This window comes from Larimichthys crocea, chromosome I, assembly GCF_000972845.2.
Source record: "Larimichthys crocea isolate SSNF chromosome I, L_crocea_2.0, whole genome shotgun sequence".
Taxonomy (NCBI): Eukaryota; Metazoa; Chordata; class Actinopteri; family Sciaenidae; genus Larimichthys; species Larimichthys crocea.
The window spans coordinates 41,972,514-41,989,393 of record NC_040011.1 but is presented as its reverse complement, the minus strand read 5'-3'; the positions used below and the strand labels follow the sequence as shown (position 1 = coordinate 41,989,393).

General features: G+C 40.9%; 1 protein-coding gene across 2 annotated transcripts; it reads left to right on the top strand.

The window, feature by feature from the left end:
• Nucleotides 1–1,892: 1,892 nt before the first annotated feature.
• Nucleotides 1,893–15,844, top strand: st3gal5 (ST3 beta-galactoside alpha-2,3-sialyltransferase 5). Of its 2 annotated transcripts, XM_027282350.1 has the most exons (9): nt 1,897–2,045; nt 2,340–2,454; nt 3,778–3,891; nt 6,569–6,689; nt 8,457–8,666; nt 10,744–10,880; nt 10,982–11,168; nt 11,867–12,025; nt 13,860–15,844. In XM_027282350.1, the coding sequence occupies exons 3-9, from the start codon at nt 3,860–3,862 to the stop codon at nt 14,115–14,117; spliced, it is 1,104 nt and encodes a 367-aa protein (XP_027138151.1). In that variant the 5' UTR covers nt 1,897–2,045; nt 2,340–2,454; nt 3,778–3,859; the 3' UTR covers nt 14,118–15,844. The 2 variants fall into 2 exon arrangements, with proteins under 2 accessions (XP_010753968.2, XP_027138151.1); XM_010755666.3 differs by lacking the exon at nt 2,340–2,454 and having other exon boundaries at nt 1,893–2,045.
• The last annotated feature ends 1,036 nt before the right edge of the window (nt 15,845–16,880 follow it).

Here is a 16,880-nt window from a genome sequence, read left to right as displayed (position 1 = left end):
ACCAGGCTCTAGTTCCAGGATCTATTTAATCTCATCCCTTATCTCAGTCATCACAAACGGAAACCAGTAGTTATGCCACTTCCCACTACACATAACTACCACATAACTAGACCCACTGTCATTATTGAAATCGTTTGTGATCATTCATTTCAATCATTTTGGATATATTATGATTTTAGATGATGTTGCAATCATTAGATATTTACAGTTTCCCACAGACTATAAGGCTAGATATAAAAAGATGGAATATGAGGGTCACAGAGAAAAAAAGTCATAAATTTACAAGAATAAAGTCATAATATTGTAAGCCGTTGTTTTAGAGGAGGAGAGTTGTTAAAATAAGGGTGTGGAGCATTTTGTGGATTTGTACTTCAGCATAGGTTTCACAAACAAGGAGATACTTCATCTTTTGGCACATCACCATCACATTGTTATAAGTATCAGGACTTTAAAAAGAATATTCCCCCCTTCCTCAGTGTGGCCCTAATACTCGTTGTATGAAATACACATCCCATATAAATATAAATACACAAAGTGTAACATCGCGAGAAAGCACAGAATCAAAGCATATCATACAACACAAGGATAAATACACATTCAAAGGTCTGTAATACACCCCACATGTCTGCACACTGAAATAAATGCAGGACAAATCCATACACATCAAATGAACAGATGCAGTAGCCTCCCTGCAGCTTGTATACACACAGTATTAGGCACAATCATCATAAGAGGCCAAATCAATTTTAAAAAACCCACAAATTTGCCACTGCAGGACACATTTAACTGAAATTTAAAGCATGCATATTAACTAAAATAATTTAACACATATTGGTCGTCATCAGGGAGGACTGCAGGATGGCTGGTGGCACTCTGGGGGCCCTGTCCTTCCTCAGACAGGCCACATTGTGGAGGACAGCACAAGCCACAAATTAAGGGTCACATGCTGACCCTTAATTTGTGAAAACACTGGAAGCAGGAGGCCAAAGGTCATTTCAGGCCCTGGTCCTGGCATGGTTGTAGGCCTGCTGTGCTCATAAACAGAGTGACATTGTGAAGACATCTGACAACGCTTTGATAGCCAGACACACACTCCTTATTGTGTGTGGCCTCGTTTAGCTGTTCTGCATCCCCCCACTGAGTACAGGAAGCCTCCACTTGGGAAAAAACAGACTTGCAGATTTGCTCCACACTGCAGTGCATGGCTCCGACCCAGCAGTCTGCACAGATACCTGATGCCATCTGCAGGGAATGCCAGTGGGTCCAACCGGTCCCTGAGGACCGTCTCTGGCGTGAAGACCTTGGGTCCTTTGAAAGGCGCTATATAAATACATTTTTATTATTATTATTAGCTCAGCTATTTATCAAGGAGTTATACAGTCTGATGGAGTCACATTTACACTATTCCAATCATATCTGCAGTCCATTTCAATTCAAAATTAAGTACAAATGCGTTTTTGGATTGTAATTGTGATGTTTCAGCGTGTTTTTCTTTTCTGCTTTATCACTGTGGCGGTGTTGCCTTTCTTTTTAATTATGTCTTTGACCTCTTGGTGAATCAGTGAATCTGTAATCAGTTGGTTTCACCTGGGCTTGATGAATCCGTGTCTTTGTGCAGCTGTCTTAATCCTACTTCTTTTTGGCCCCAGGTTTGGGTCCCTCAGTACATACTTAAAGTGTGTGGCCCTGTCATTGATTGACAGCTGCTGCTTCATGTTGTTCTGCCTAAAATGCAAGTTGTTCCTGTATTCTTTTATATTTGCATATTATATAAATATAAATAACCCAAAGTGAGATGTGCATGTGCAGATCACATCAGCTGCTGCTTTAAAAAAAACACAAAGAGGCGGATGTGATGGAGCGTGTTCTCGGCTCTGATTGGCTCCCGAGGTTGGCCATCTGCGTGAAGGGGATCACACACACACACACACACACACACCAACATATCAGCTGCTTTTCTTTTTTAAAACGCTCTCTCCTCCTCCATCCTCAACACGACCCGGGCTCAGGACTCAGCATGGTGGCACAGTGGAGTCCATGAGAAGGTGAGTGCGTGTTGGTGCGTGTGTTGCGTGATCTGCGTGCGGGGGTGACCGTGCACTGACTGAGGCACGGCTAACGGTCCGTGTGCAACTGTGAAAACAACCTCCATAACCTGCTTTGTTCGAGACCCGCTACCGAACATTTACCCCGCTTTGAGGTGCTCTGTGTCGGTCACTGCGTTGGACTCACCCCCCTCCTCTCTCTCTCTCTCTCTTTCTTCTCCCGCTGCTCTTAGCTGCGTGCTAACCACTGTGGGAAATAATAATCATCTGTGTGGATTATTTTTTAATTTCCAGTCTGCAGGAATGCGGATATCTTGAGGCTGGCGTTACTAAATCCTCTTCATGTTGCTGCTGTCAGCGAAAGCTCGGGCATTGACTCTGATGGCATCACAGGTTTCTGCACATATCTGCAAGTTTCTGCACTTTTATTATATTTATTATTATTTGGAAATGAGGGGACTCCTTCCTTTTTTTTTAATACAATGCACAATATAATGAGTTATCATAAGGAGGTCACATGTGTGTGATTTGTTTTATTTTTGCTCCACTTCCTCAGAAACTACAAAAAATCATTGTTTCATTTTTATTTATGTAGAGCCACATCATAATAAAACTTCCCCCATGACATATTTTTATTTATTTATGTTTATTTTATTTATTTTATCCTGTGCAGGTAGAGCTTGTTGCTCATTTTATTGTTTTCTATCTTTCTATTATCCACTTGTGATATTTATTGTGTTTTATCTCATCGTGCAGCACTTTGAAAACCTTGTGTGTTTGCTAAAAATTGTGCTATATAAATAAAGTGGATTGGATTGGATTGCTAAAAATTGTGCTATATAAATAAAGTGGATTGGATTGGACACTCTCCATACAGAGCAGGTCCAGACTGTACTCTGTATAATATTAATGTCAGAAACCCAACATGAGCACTCGACAAAGTAAAGATAGAGAGGGACGGATAGAGCAAGAGGTGTGTGGTCTGCGGTTATAGACAGACAGACAGACACAGATGCATCATTAACTATAAACTGTAATGGAGGTATGGTAGCAATAATGATAGTATGGTAGTAATAATATGTGTCGTGCAGGATCACGCAGCAGCAGCCACGATCCACGAGAACCTGCTCGACAAAATTATGACATTATTTTCATGTATCCCTTTACGTGTCATGTTAAACTGCAATATTAATAATAATAATAATAATAATAATACATTTTATTTCATAGGTGCCTTTCTGTCACCCAAGGACACCTTGTAATAAATAAAAGTAGACAGCTAATAACAGAAACAAACAAAAAGAACCATAAAAGAGCTATTTTTGGCTCAGTTTGTGGAGCGCGTATGGGTTCAGATAACAGTTATAATCCCAAAGGAACTGAGTTGAAATGAAGGAAATCAACTTGGGGGGTGAGGGGGACTCTTATAGACCTTCTTTAACAGGTTGAGACTATGGGGCGGCGTTTTAGCTCAGAGCTGTGGCTCTTTACGATGAACTCCACCTCTTGGCCTGCTTGCATGTTTTTAATGCAGCAACAACAAAAAAAATCTAATGTAACGGCGATAAAACTCTCAAAGCTGCCATACTCTGACTTTACTCTTACTCCTTTTTTTTTAGTTGCCCATGGGGTCGTGATACATGCTTGTTGCATACGATCACAGAGCTTTCTAACACTCTCACTCATGTGGCTAATGGTCTGTTTGTCTGTTTGTCTATCTCCATGCATCTAGGAAACAGCCCCTGGGCACCAGAGGGCTTCAGGCTTCAGCAGAGAGACCAGGGTTCCCAGAGTCCCATGTGAATGAGATCATCATGAGGGTCCCTAAACGCTGGCTGGCTAACAGGTGATGATCCGACGTGACACAAACACAAAGACTCCTTTTGTTAATTTTTTGAACAGGTTTGGTGAGATACCAGCTCCCACTGCTATCATTTATAGACGCACCCAGGTTCTGTATGTCGACTTTGTTATGAGCGCAGGTGGCATTTAAGTTGACTTGAGACGGAGACGGCCATGTGACGCGTGGAAAAACCACTCGAACCGAAACGAAATGCTCCGAATCGAACTTGAGTTTCACGTCTCTGAAGACGCATTCAAAGGCTGCAGTCTGAAGAAGATGTTCATGAAGCCGGCTGCTCTGTGGAAACTGTCACCACCTAACCAGCATCCACATAATCCTGCTGTTTGTCGTCGAATATTGACGTCCTCTTCTTAAACCAGCGCACTTTTATTTTCGGGTGAATTTGTGGCACAAGAAAGAAATGTCGGTTTTTCTATTTCACTTCCTAAAAACGTTGTGATGCTCTCTTCTTGACCTGATAAACATCTAGCTCCAGTGTCTCTTTGCTGCACGACAGCAGGTGTGATTACTTCTGTAACTGTTTCAGCTAGAAGCCAGGCCGCCGTTTACGAGAGTAAATGTGATTAGAAGAAGAGAGAACGATGACGGAGTGCAGCAGAGCCGAGAGCTGAAGACGCTGGCATGAACGAATATATTTGCCTCGTTTATTCTCATCCGACAGCTGCCCATCTACGAGGATTATCTACAAACCACAGCTCGATGCAGCATGTCCTGTCAGGTGCAGCCAAAAGAGAACACAACCACCATTGATTCTGCTTTTGCTTTGTGATGACTTGTCTGGAAACAAAGTTATGTTAAGTTATTAGTAAATTCAAACAACATCTTGCACATGTTGAAGACTGTTTGCCCGATTTGGACAGATGGCAGAGAGTAATTGAATCTTTTCATAGTAAATTTAAGGCCCCGTCCTTCAGATTCCCTTCAGCATCGTGCATTCTCCACTCCAGTGCATGTCGTTTGTGTAACTCTAGACAGCACACACACACACACACACACACATCTACTGCTGGAATGAATAGAGCCGAATAGCTCAGAGGGGGGTTAATTAAACAGCCGTGCTTTTAGTTAGAGAGGATTGATCACGTTCTGCACGATCGTGAAACCATCCGTGGCTTTGACGGCCGAGTTCATGAGCCACCATCTCTTGGACTAATTAGTCCGTGTTTGCAGAGCATTGCTGCGAGTTAGCTCCATGTGGTTGCGTGTCTCGTTTGTAATGCATGCTTGTCTATTGTCGGTGTGTTTCCTGGGTAGGTAGGGAGCAGCATGGTGCGGTGTCAGCACCAACCACAGTCTATATGTGGTAACTAGACCATCTACGGTCACAGTCACACTGGAACAGGATGTCATAATGCAAAACTAACCCTGTTTGTGAGGTTAATATTTTCATTTCACCACCACAGTGTGCAGCTGTCACAGGAGCTCTGACACTGTTCCAATAATGAAGATTATCTTATCTGCGGAGACTTTATCATTCTTTCAGTGTATCAGTGATAAGCTGTTAAACATTTCGACTCCTTAAATTACCTGAAACAAACAGGCATCACCAACTGAATGCATGTGTGTTCCCATGGAAACATGATGCATACAGTTTGTGCTGGTGTATTTGACCAGTTTTGTTTGGCGATGTTACTATGACTAACATGTAGTCTGTTGTAATTCTGCCCTCTTCTTCTGGACTTGAGTCTTGGGCATTTTTTTTTTTTTTTTTATATGGTCATAAATCATAAATCATTAAAGGTTAGTTAACAGTCTGTTATAATACATTGATGTTGCAACTTCCCTAAAACTAAGCAGACATCAGCTGTCTCTTTGTACGCTCCCACATACTGGGTAATATAATAATAACATTTTTCTAACAAACTTTAACTGGTCCAGAGCCCATTGTTCACATCACTTCATCTTCTCACCCTCCATAACCCAGACCCTTTGTATCATTCAGAACTTCTTCATATCTACACCAAGGGTCACGTTGTTCATTAGTCATCAGTTAATGGTTGTTGTCCGGCTGCCTTCATTGGTCAGATGTATTGCCTAACTATCACAAAATGTCAATGCAGCTGAGCCAAGTCCAATAATTGTGATATAGTTGATATACAAGGTGGAAGAGGTCAAAAGAAGAACCTCTGGTAGTTCCTCTTCAGCTATCCAGCTCACCACACCACACATTATGACTCAGGGTCATAACACAAATGTGAAGTTTTGAAATGTGCCGTTATTTCACTCCACCCTTTTTATAAATGATTTCTTCAGTAGTTGGCACTAACTTGTTAATCCTAGACATTTGCAGACTTTGGTAGGTCTGGAATAACTTTGAGGGCATATTAACGGAGATCTTTTGGACTTCATTTGGTCCAAATGTAGCTTTGAAAAGTTTCCAGGACTGTTTATAGTTGAACTTACTGTAAAATGTTGTAACTCTCTACATCCCTACGCTCTTGTAAACATTTTCCTCATAACTGTGATCCAGAGATTTATCCAGAGGTCACTGATGTTTGGACATATTTTTGTCAGCAGTATTTAAGCAGTGCTGTTTTCTGAATCCTACACATGCAGACTGTCTCACATACTGCACCTCTTCCTGTCTATATCTGATAATAGCTGAGTTTTTATCAACCACACTGATGTCTTTTACCTATGTGTGTGTGTGTGTGTCCAGGCGTGTGTTGGCGCTGTGCGTGGCTTTAGGTTTGGTGTGTTTCGCCATGGTCACCCTCCCGCACACTGTGACCGACGCAACGAAACCTCTGGACTGGCACGTCGACCCTGCACATAAAAAGGTGAGCGTAAAGGCAGAAGACACAATCAATGCATTTTTTAACAGGTCTGCATCGGCTATATTGAGCCCCCAGCCTATAGCGAACCCGATCCAGTCCTTTTTGTTTTTCCATCAGCTGTCGCACAGGTGTTCTTACTCATGAAGCTTTCATGCACGGCAACACAAAGCAAGCTGTCAGCAACCGAGCTCCAGTGTGTCATGTTAAGGTGGCTCTATTTACACAATGAGGCAAAACTGAATATAATATGCAGAAGTATGTTTTCAATAGCGTATAATTACATGAAAATAAGATTTCTTATGTTTTTGTTGCCTTAAAATGAGTCTGTTATATCTACATGTTGAACTGTAATGTTTCTACAGATCAGACAAACTAAACTCTAGTACCATCATCAGGTCAGATTCATTTGATGGAACATATGAAATGATCTGATCATGTCATAATTTCTTTCTATATTTCTTATGAGTAACTTCTTATCAACCTTATACGAGCTGCTGTTACAGATTAATTAATACTTGTCTCGTCTTATGAAATATCATTTTATTTATTCAAGTGAATGCAGGATTATCTGTTAATACATGTGCATATGTTTCGTAGATAACTTTTTTTTTCGTGATGGTTCTTGACATACATGTAGCTTTTTGCATTGCAAAAACTTAAAGTGAGTAAATTTAAAAGCTTTTCAAACGATGTTCCTTGAAAGTTTTTTATTTATTTATTTATTTTTACCTTCCTGTTGGAAAGAGTTGCTGAATTAAACGCTACGACAAATAAACAAAGAAAAGAAATAAACTTGTATTATCAGAAGTACAGTAATTCCACGTATCTTAACATGCATCAAAAAACACTTTTCATGGCCACAGACTGATAAGAAAAAGACTCACTCAACTTCCTTTTCTGCAACGTTTCTGTGGCCACTTTGAGCGATAGCTGTAAGCTGATTCTACACCCGAGATTCGAAGCTGCTCTTTTAGTCATGAAGGCTAAAAACCACACAGTCCCCTGTTCCCACCGTGCTTTTGAGCTGTTACAGTTCTCTCACGCGCTGTGAAGCAAGCTATTGTACTCTCACGGCCTGAGCAGGTTTCCTGTGACATGACACCTTCAATAAGATTAAATAAGCATTTATCAACTTACAGTACAGTGAAAAAAAAGAAATCAGTGAAATTAAGCTCAGATGTGATAGAAACTACACAAATATGATAATCCTTCTTTAAATACCTCCAGCTGAAACCTTTTATCCATGTATAAACAATTGTTGTCTGTACCTCCACTATCTCAAACTGAGAGGTTGACTCACCTGAATGGCAGAGGGCAGTCTTCACTGTTCTATGAGTTAAAAGAGTCCTCTTACAAAAAGGTGGAGGCGTGGATCATTGATATAATAAAGGAGGACATTCAGGCTTGTTTTAAGACTCAGACCCAGTCTGTCAATACCAAATTTAAACACATGTACCCTGATGTTCCTGATATTTGTGTGAAATGCAGAGAAGCAAAGGGTAAGTTAATTCATTGTTTATGGAAGTGTTCAAAAATACACCCATTCTGTATTACATTGTATATGTTTACTGGGAATATACCAGGAGAACAGCAGTCACTGCTTATTGACTTTGGACTCTTACAACTTTGCTTACTTATGGACCCTTATATGGACTTTCTGGAAACTCACGACCTTGGATTATTCGTTTTTATTTTTGTCAGATTGGGGGATAATGTATTTGTGTCATTAGTTAAAATGTCAATTTTATCTTATTTTTATAACGTCTGCAGAAGGTGCATGAGCATGTGCACAGAGTTCTGGAGGGCCCGTGTCAACCCGGCAGCGCCAGACAGAGCTTGTTAGCCCGGCTTCCTGCTTCGAGTCGCAGCACCCAGCCCTTCCTGTGGAAAGACGTCCCACTTCCTGTTGACCTCTTCCTGTATCCACCGCCGTTTGGGTTCAAAGGTCTTCAGGATAAAATCGAAGAGCTGCTGAAGCAGGTGACAGTTTCTTGTTTTTATTCTGTTATTTAATGAAATCATTTTAGGATGTAATAATAATTTATCGTGCAGGCCTGCTGTATCTCCTTAATGACACCTTGCCATGAAGTGTACTTGCACATTGACGGTGTGTTTCCTTTGTGTGAGTGATCCCAATGCAAAAAGCTTTACATGTCATATGTAAATAATCTTAATTGACGGCTGCCTCTGCCACGCATACCATGCAAATACAGTTCGCTGCAGCAGTTGCTACAACTGTGCCCCATTACTTCTTTTAAGTTGCCAGCTGCACAACTTATTTTTGCTTTAAATCCACAGACTGGCTAATCCTAACCCTGAAATTAAAGATATCTTTAGTTTAGTCTTCACTTGTCACATTTCAATCAGAGACAGTTCCTCACAGTAAAAAGTCAAATCAAAGTCAAACTATATTTTTGTGCTTGTAGATACTGGCTCACCACAGAGAGCTCGTCAGTAACGTTTCCGTTCCAGGTATGACCATAGATAAGCAGCTTCACTTCTGCTGATGTGGTGAAGCTGTAAAGCAGTCATCGCACATTTATCTTCACTTCTTTTAAGGTGTGTAGACTCAGTGACGTCCACATGTTGACGGTGAGCTGGAATTGAATTTAAGCTGGACTTTCTGCTGCAGCCACTCGAGTGTGGTGTAATTATCCCGGCGTAATGTAATCGTACATCAACAGTCTCGCTTGTTTGAGTCACGCTCAGGGCTTTTTTTTTTTTTTTAAAATCTGCTCCCCGTTATTGTGCGGCGAGAACAAAGACGGGAAGTGAAAAGTTAGGAAAGTTTGCCATGCAACTGATACCGCTGTCTGTTGACTTAGCAGGATTTCAACAGCAGCAGTACGCTTCAGGCCACATGCCAGACAGTAAGAGGAGGTGCAGGCGGGGAGGGCAGGAGGAACGCCTGTATGGTTACTTTGCTGATAATAACGTCTCTATTGCTACTCTGCTGACAGACGAGGTTAGACAGGAATCTCCAAGGACTACGATGTTTGCAGATAACATTGTGATCTGTAGTGAGAGCAGGGAACAGGTGGAGGAGAAGCTAGAGAGGTGGAAGAGTGAGGTTACAGGGAGAAGAGATAAAGAAGGTGGAGGATTTGGACTGGAGATCAGTCCAGAGCAATGGAGAGTGTGGAAAAGCGGTGAAGAAGCGTGCACAGGCAGGTTGGAACGGGTGGAGAAAAGTGTCAGGTGTGATGTGTGATAGAAGAGTTTCAGCTCAAATGAAAGGAAAGGTGTACACAACTGTGGTGAGACAGTGCCACTGAGGAAAAAGACAGGGGGCAGAGCTGGAGGCAGCAGAGATGAAGATGCTGAGGTTCTCTTTGGGAGGGACCAGGATGGATAGGATCAGGAATGAGTCCATCAGAGGGACAGCACACGTTAGAGGTTTTGGAGATAAAGTCAGAGAGGCCAGACTGAGATGGTTCAGACATGTCCAGAGGAGAGAGAGTGAATATATTGGTAGAAGGATGCTGAGTTTTGAACTGCCAGACAGGAGGAGGCCTAGAGGAAGACCAAAGAGGAGGTTTATGGATGCAGTGAAAGAGGACATGAAGGTAGTTGGTGTGAGAGAAGAGGATGCAGAAGACAGGGTTAGATGGAGGTAATTGATTCGCTGTGGCCACCCCTGAAAGGAAAAGCCGAAAGGAGCAGAAGAAGAATATTCTAATAAATTATATATAGACAAAATAGATTTCTTAGAAGAACAAACAGTTATTTAGTAGTGAAAGGTAACCAATATGAGCAGCCATGCCAGAAGTGCAACCAGACTTAACATTTCAACCCTGTGTATGCTGCTCTTAAACATCCCTGCTAGTATTTGTTTTTATTTGAATTAATCAGTTAATAAAATGAAGCTTGGCAGGTTACAGTCCTCTCCATTAAAGGAGAGATGGCAGCTTCGTAGTTGCAGGAAGCCAGCTTGATAACACAGGCAGACCCGCATCTATCAGAAAGAACGGACAAACCAACATGTGTCGACACACACACGTAGGAATGTGAAAAAGAAACATCATGACTGTGTTGTAATATCTCCTTTTTTTTAAAGCTGCCAGCCTCTGACTCTGCACCCGAGCTGGGAAACCGATCCGATAAATGTCAGCGCTGTGTGGTCGTGGGAAATGGAGGCATTCTCCGAGGGCTGGAGCTGGGCCCACTGATCGATAGTTTTGACACCATCATCAGGTTAGAAACACTAATCCAGTTTACCCACAAATTCCTTCTCAGTGTTTGCTTGCAGTGGCGTACAGGGACCAGATCAGTGACTCTGTCTCTCTCTTTTAAAGGTTAAACAGCGGCCCTCTGGGAGAGTTCAGCGTGGACGTTGGAAATCGAACCAGCATCAGGATGAGTTACCCCGAGGGCACGCCGCACTACTGGGTTGACACGGACCCGCACACTCTGTTTGTGTCTGTGGTGTATAAAAGTGTAGACATCAGCTGGATCTCTGCTATGATCAAGAAGCTCGCTGTGGTGAGTAGTGGTGCCCGTGCAGGTGTCGTATTATTTCCATAAGCTTTTGGAAAAACTGAAAGATGCCACATGTGTCGTGTAATGCAGCATTTTGATGAATAACAAATATATCTCATTAACTAGTTGTATCATAACTGTTATTTTTTTTTATTGTTGTGTATTTTTACATTCTTACTTGCCACACACACTTATCATGATGTGAAAAATATCTTTATTTTTGACAGAACGCTCAACATATATTTAATTTTTTGGATCTAAAACAGTTCATGGGTTACTTTTTAAAAACACAATTAAATAAAAATATTGACTCACGCCTGTCAAGAAGTAGAGTCAGCAGAGGTGTTACCAAGATGAACTGAAGCCAGCAAACATGTTAGTTTTTGTAAAGTTATGTAAATGAAGCTTAAAATCGAAATGTTTCTAGGTCTGATATAGGGGAAGAAAGTGAGGACAGTAACTGTGAATGCAAAGCTGTAAGTGGATTTACAAGAGCAAGCTTGTTTTAGGACCTCTGTTCAGTCCGCCTTAAAACCATCACAGGCTGCTTTATTAAATCAGGAAATAGTAATTTCCTCTCATCTGTGATTTAAACTACACCTCCTCCTGTGGCTGCCACCACGTAATTCATTTATATGAATAATAAAGGTGGTACTGTTTTTAAGATCGGAGTTTGAACATGCGTGTGCTTTGTGTTGCAGCCTCTGTGGGACTGGTTCTTCTTCTGGAAGAAGGTTCCAGATCAAATCCCGCTCGAGCCCGACAAATTCAGACTCCTAAACCCGCTTGTCCTCAAAGAGACTGCACTGTACCTACTGAAATACCCTCCACCCAGGAGACGCCTGTGGGGCACGGACCAGGTAATAGACACTTCCTATACTCTGCATCCGTCCAGCTGCTACTAACTGCTCTTTTTTTTATTTTTTTTTTTACCTCCAGGTTTTTATTCAGGAGTAAATGGAAAAAATGTCTTTAACAGGAACAACTTGTTTAATATCTATTTATCAACGTATTACTGTCAGCATGCAACTGTTTCTAGTTAAATCTACGAAGGTCATCTTTCTTCAAAAAGAACAGATGGGGCAGCTGGTGGAGAGATCCGAGTATTTATTCTAGGCAGACTCGCTGACTTGGTTTGTTCTTGCTCATTCGGGTCACGTGTGGTACTTACAGTAATCGAATCGGTCTAACCATTTGCAATTCCCATGATAATAATAAACTGTTAACGGGTTTCAAATGGTCTGTAGTCAAGTTAGCAGAGATCAGCGGGGCCGTTAATATAGGAAACAAATGAAATTAAGGTCAGTCTTGTCTCTGTTAGAGAATATTTGTCTCTTGGGGATCAGCAAAAAGCACATTAAGTGGGGAAGACTGAGTACCGCATGTTTACACTCTATAGCCCCCTGTACTGTTGTATGGCCTTCCCTCAGCATAATGTATACTGAATAATGAAGGATCTAGACAGAACTGATTTAAGAGAGTGACAGATTTTGATTTATCAGCTCCAGTTGTTAGTAGTGCTAGGAGAGGAGGAGCTGGCGAGAGCATGACGAGCAGCAGGAGAACATTTGCCCCTTTTAAGGTTGATTGAAAACCAGGCGCGTTGATGTGTTCTGAGTCATCTGAAAGGGTTTCACTGTGCAAGCTGGGAGGCCTGTCAGGAGGGTGTTACCAGTCATCGAGTCGTGAGATGACTGCAGCCTGTACCAGGAGTTGGGTAGCATGTTGAGTCAGGTGCGGCACGTCCGGGCAAATGAGGTGACATGATAAGAGAAGACTAGCAGGCCATCGATAATTAGGGATGGGGATTGATACGATTTTTACGATTCCGATTCCAGTATCGATTCTGCTTAACGATTCGATTCTTTATCGATTCTCATTTGGGGAAAAAAAGGAGAACAAACAGTCTGATCAGCATCATCTAGAGGAGGTAGTGAACTGGAGCGAGTACTAGTACAGCTGCCAGACTCTGAGCCAGCCAGACTCTCTCTCTCGTCATGGTCATCTTCTAAATGTAATGCAGAAGGCATTGGTTTAATGTGAACTGTTATAGCATGTTTTACAAAGCAGCACATCGCCCTAACATGGTAGGCAGTGTGTTATTTACCTTCTGCAGTAACCGCAGAGGTGCTCATAGCCTCGCTGCTGCCGCTGCTGCTAGGTTGAGATTCATCTCCAGTGTGAAGCGTGTCAAAAACACGACATTCATTTCAGAATATTGCATGTTGTGTGCGCAAATGTTTCTGCATGTTCGTCGTGTTCCCTCCCGACGCTGTTATCTCCACTTTGCAATGATTGCAAGTCGCCCTGTTACCGTCTATTTTGGTAAAATGCAGCCAAACTTTGGAGCATTTGAACCGAGTGGGTGCCATTGTTTACTATCGATTACACGTGCGAAACTTGCGTAAGTTCGGTGGCGTAATTAGTCGTGCTTGCTGGAATCGATAAGAGAATCGTTAGATAAACTGCCAAATGATTCCATGGAATTGAAACACACAGATTCCCACACATGATTTCCATCCCTATCAATAATGCCCTCTAAGTTTCTAAGAGCGAGACATAGGGAGTGAATTCTGATGTTGATGTCATGGTTTTGGCTGGGAGGAAAAACTTAGAAACTCAGGAGTCGAGAACTTAAACACAGTTCCAAGAGAAATGCAGCTAAGTTTGCGGCCTTTTCTTTTTTCCCTACAGAATGTGCCCACCATAGGTGTCACTGCACTCAATCTAGCCAGTCTGCTGTGTGACAACGTCAGCCTGGCAGGCTTCGGCTATAACTTCTCCCAGCAGGGGGCGCCGCTTCACTACTACGGCCACCTATCCATGGACGCCATGATGAAGGAGACGACGCACAATGTGGACAAGGAGACAGAACTCTTACAAAGACTGGCCGCAGAGGGAGCCATCACTGACCTGACGGGAGGGATCCACTGCTCCTTCTGCTCCAGCTGAGCCGGACATATCCGTAATAAAGTAATAAATTCACAAGTAATAAAGTACTTTGCACCAAATGTAAATGCAAGAAAACAAGTTGAAGAGGACTTGCATGCATGAGAAGAACAACCGAGAAAATCAAGTCCAATATATGAAATGTTTGTCACAAAGTGAAACAAGCACAAAGCAATAACAGACAATAAGCAATATTACTGGGCTTCGAAAGTCCTTCAGTATTTATATTTTAAAGTGAATTAGCACAATTCCTCTGCTGGCTGTGAAGGCATTTTGTCCGCTCCCAAATTGTATGACAAAGTTAAATATATTACAATGCATCTTGAAGAAGCACAGACAGACAAAAGATCTATATTTAAAATAATGTGAAATTGAAATAATCAGCATCAGTCCAAGATCTACTCAAGGGCTTTTTTTTTTTTTAAAGAAGGTTTCAAATAGTTGAAACATGTAAATATATTTTCCTCACTTTCATTTGTTTTAAATGTCTTTTTAAAAAAAGGTGGTACTTGCAGACTAATGTGACTCGATGTTTACCTGCACGTCTCGTCATTCCACAGCGCATCAGCTCAAACTACTGATTAGCAATATTCCACTTTTAGTTCTGTCTGTGGTTTGAGAGTGATCCAGTTTATTCTGTCGTCTTCCACAATCTGTGAAAAAGAATGCACAAATGTCTTACTTATTTTTTAAATATTTTTATGCACCATTGTCATTGTTGTTAATGACGTTAACCATCAACTCCTGTGTGGTTACCTGCTTTTTAAAATCATCATCTTAAAGGTCGTCGATTTAACGTTTTGTTCTTCCAGTAACCTTTTTAACATGAAAATATTGAACAGCCAACACATGTTACATGGAAAACTGTGCAGGTGTAAATATGAAAAAACAACAAAAACAAATGCTCATTTTAAAGTTTGTTAACTTTTCATTCTACAACACAGCAACATGCAGGCTGTAGTTACAGTATTTTCTGTTGCACACAAAACTAAAGAGGGCGCCACAGTCTGCACAGTTTTAACTGTAGCTGTGGATTTACACCACTGAGCTCTTAAACGTGCACGTGCAGCCCTGTTTTAATATCCTCAGTCTGATCGTGTCCAGCAGTGACCCTGTGAGTCATCAGAGGAACAATTGCACTTCTGCTTTTTCTTCATGTCGCACTAATATGCAGATATAATCACGGTTATGGTTACTGACAGATCAAAATGTCGATGCCACTTCAGTCGATGTTCTTGTTGAAACACGAGCCATTTTTTTTCAAAGTCACCTAAATCTTTTCCTCTTGTCATCAGTATAAAAATCTGAATCTGAATCATTTTTCTACATTTCACAGATCATGATTGGATGTTTTGGACTGTACCATGCAGTAAAATGAATTTGCATTTGTTATTTACTCAAGTTTTTCCTTTTTAATTTGTTGTATTACACAGTGATTGAGTGGTCTTAATTTGCATGTGAATGACTTATTGAATTTGCCATTACAAATTGATGTCTTACTTATTATGAGATTGTTTTAAACGATGAAGATTTAATTATTTAAATCCCTCATTAATAAACTATTCTACACAAGTCACAGCTGCTACAGCTGTCATTCGGCGCATGTGGCAGCTGTAAAGCAGAAGTGAAAAGATACAAAAGTTTATTTTGTAAGTTTGAAATTAAAGGTGCCATCTGTCTTTTACTTGTTACAAGTAAATGTGTTACAGCCACACTCTGGATCACCATCAGATGTGTCAGTGTATCGTATTTCCAACCTTTTCCTCATTTCATTGTCAAATGCAGCTGGCTTACTTTTAGGTACACAATGAAAAACATTTGTATTAGTTGTATGTAGTTTATTTCCTTCCAACCAGAGTCACGTTATGATCGCACAAACTTTTAATCAAGTTGTAACTTCCAGTTATTCTTTATGTATTTGTAAATATTAGGTCTAATCGTGTACTTGACAGTTTTATAGTGCTTGTTGGGTCTTTTTATTATCTTCTCAATTCAAGTTGAAATAACCCATAAAGATTTCTATCACTTTATGATGTCTGCACTCTTTCAGGACTCCAGTGAGTTGATCATAAAACGTGTGGTTTGCTGAAGGGGATCTGTATGCTCTTATGTAAGTGACACACAGCCCATGGCACTCCAGGTCAGATATAATTTCTTGCTACTCAGCAACTTTAAATCAGAGACAAGAGGAAACACACACTGCACTCTTTAAACATGACTTTTTTGTTGTTTGTGTGCTGGTTGTGCAACAAAAGTTTAATCATAAATAAAATAGTTGCAATAATAAATACATTTTGTAATGCAGCTATTAATGTTTGACCAGCTGGAAGACACAGGGTCAAGCCTTTCACAAGATCGTACTATTGAACTATCACACCATTGTCACCCTGCTGCACTCCACACTAGTTATATTGTGACAGGAAATTTAGGAAGTTCCCCCTTCAAAATAGAGTTTAAAAGTATCCAAAAGTCATTACACCTTTTAAAAGACAACATGGGAAGACTAAAGTTGTGTTTTAATGTAATTAACCTTCCTCCTGTGTTAGCTTTCTGTTACCATCCCCATATTTTTGTCAGCGATAGAACTTGAATATAAACACAGAACAGGTCATAACACAAAATATTGATTTGCAAGTTCAAACAAACAACAACCGGTCAAACAAATCAAAGCAATAAAAAAAAAAAAATCAATTACTACTTCCAAACCTATTAGAAAGAGTAAAGCCTTTGTGTGCAAGAACATCTTATTTTTATAACCGGGTCGAA

Excerpts from the sequence above, each read along its gene's own strand:
- st3gal5 (XM_010755666.3), top strand. Across the intron at positions 6,690-8,456 it reads TCGACCCTGCACATAAAAAG|AAGGTGCATGAGCATGTGCA; the intron begins GTGAGCGTAAAG and ends TAACGTCTGCAG. Across the intron at positions 11,169-11,866 it reads TGATCAAGAAGCTCGCTGTG|CCTCTGTGGGACTGGTTCTT; the intron begins GTGAGTAGTGGT and ends TTTGTGTTGCAG.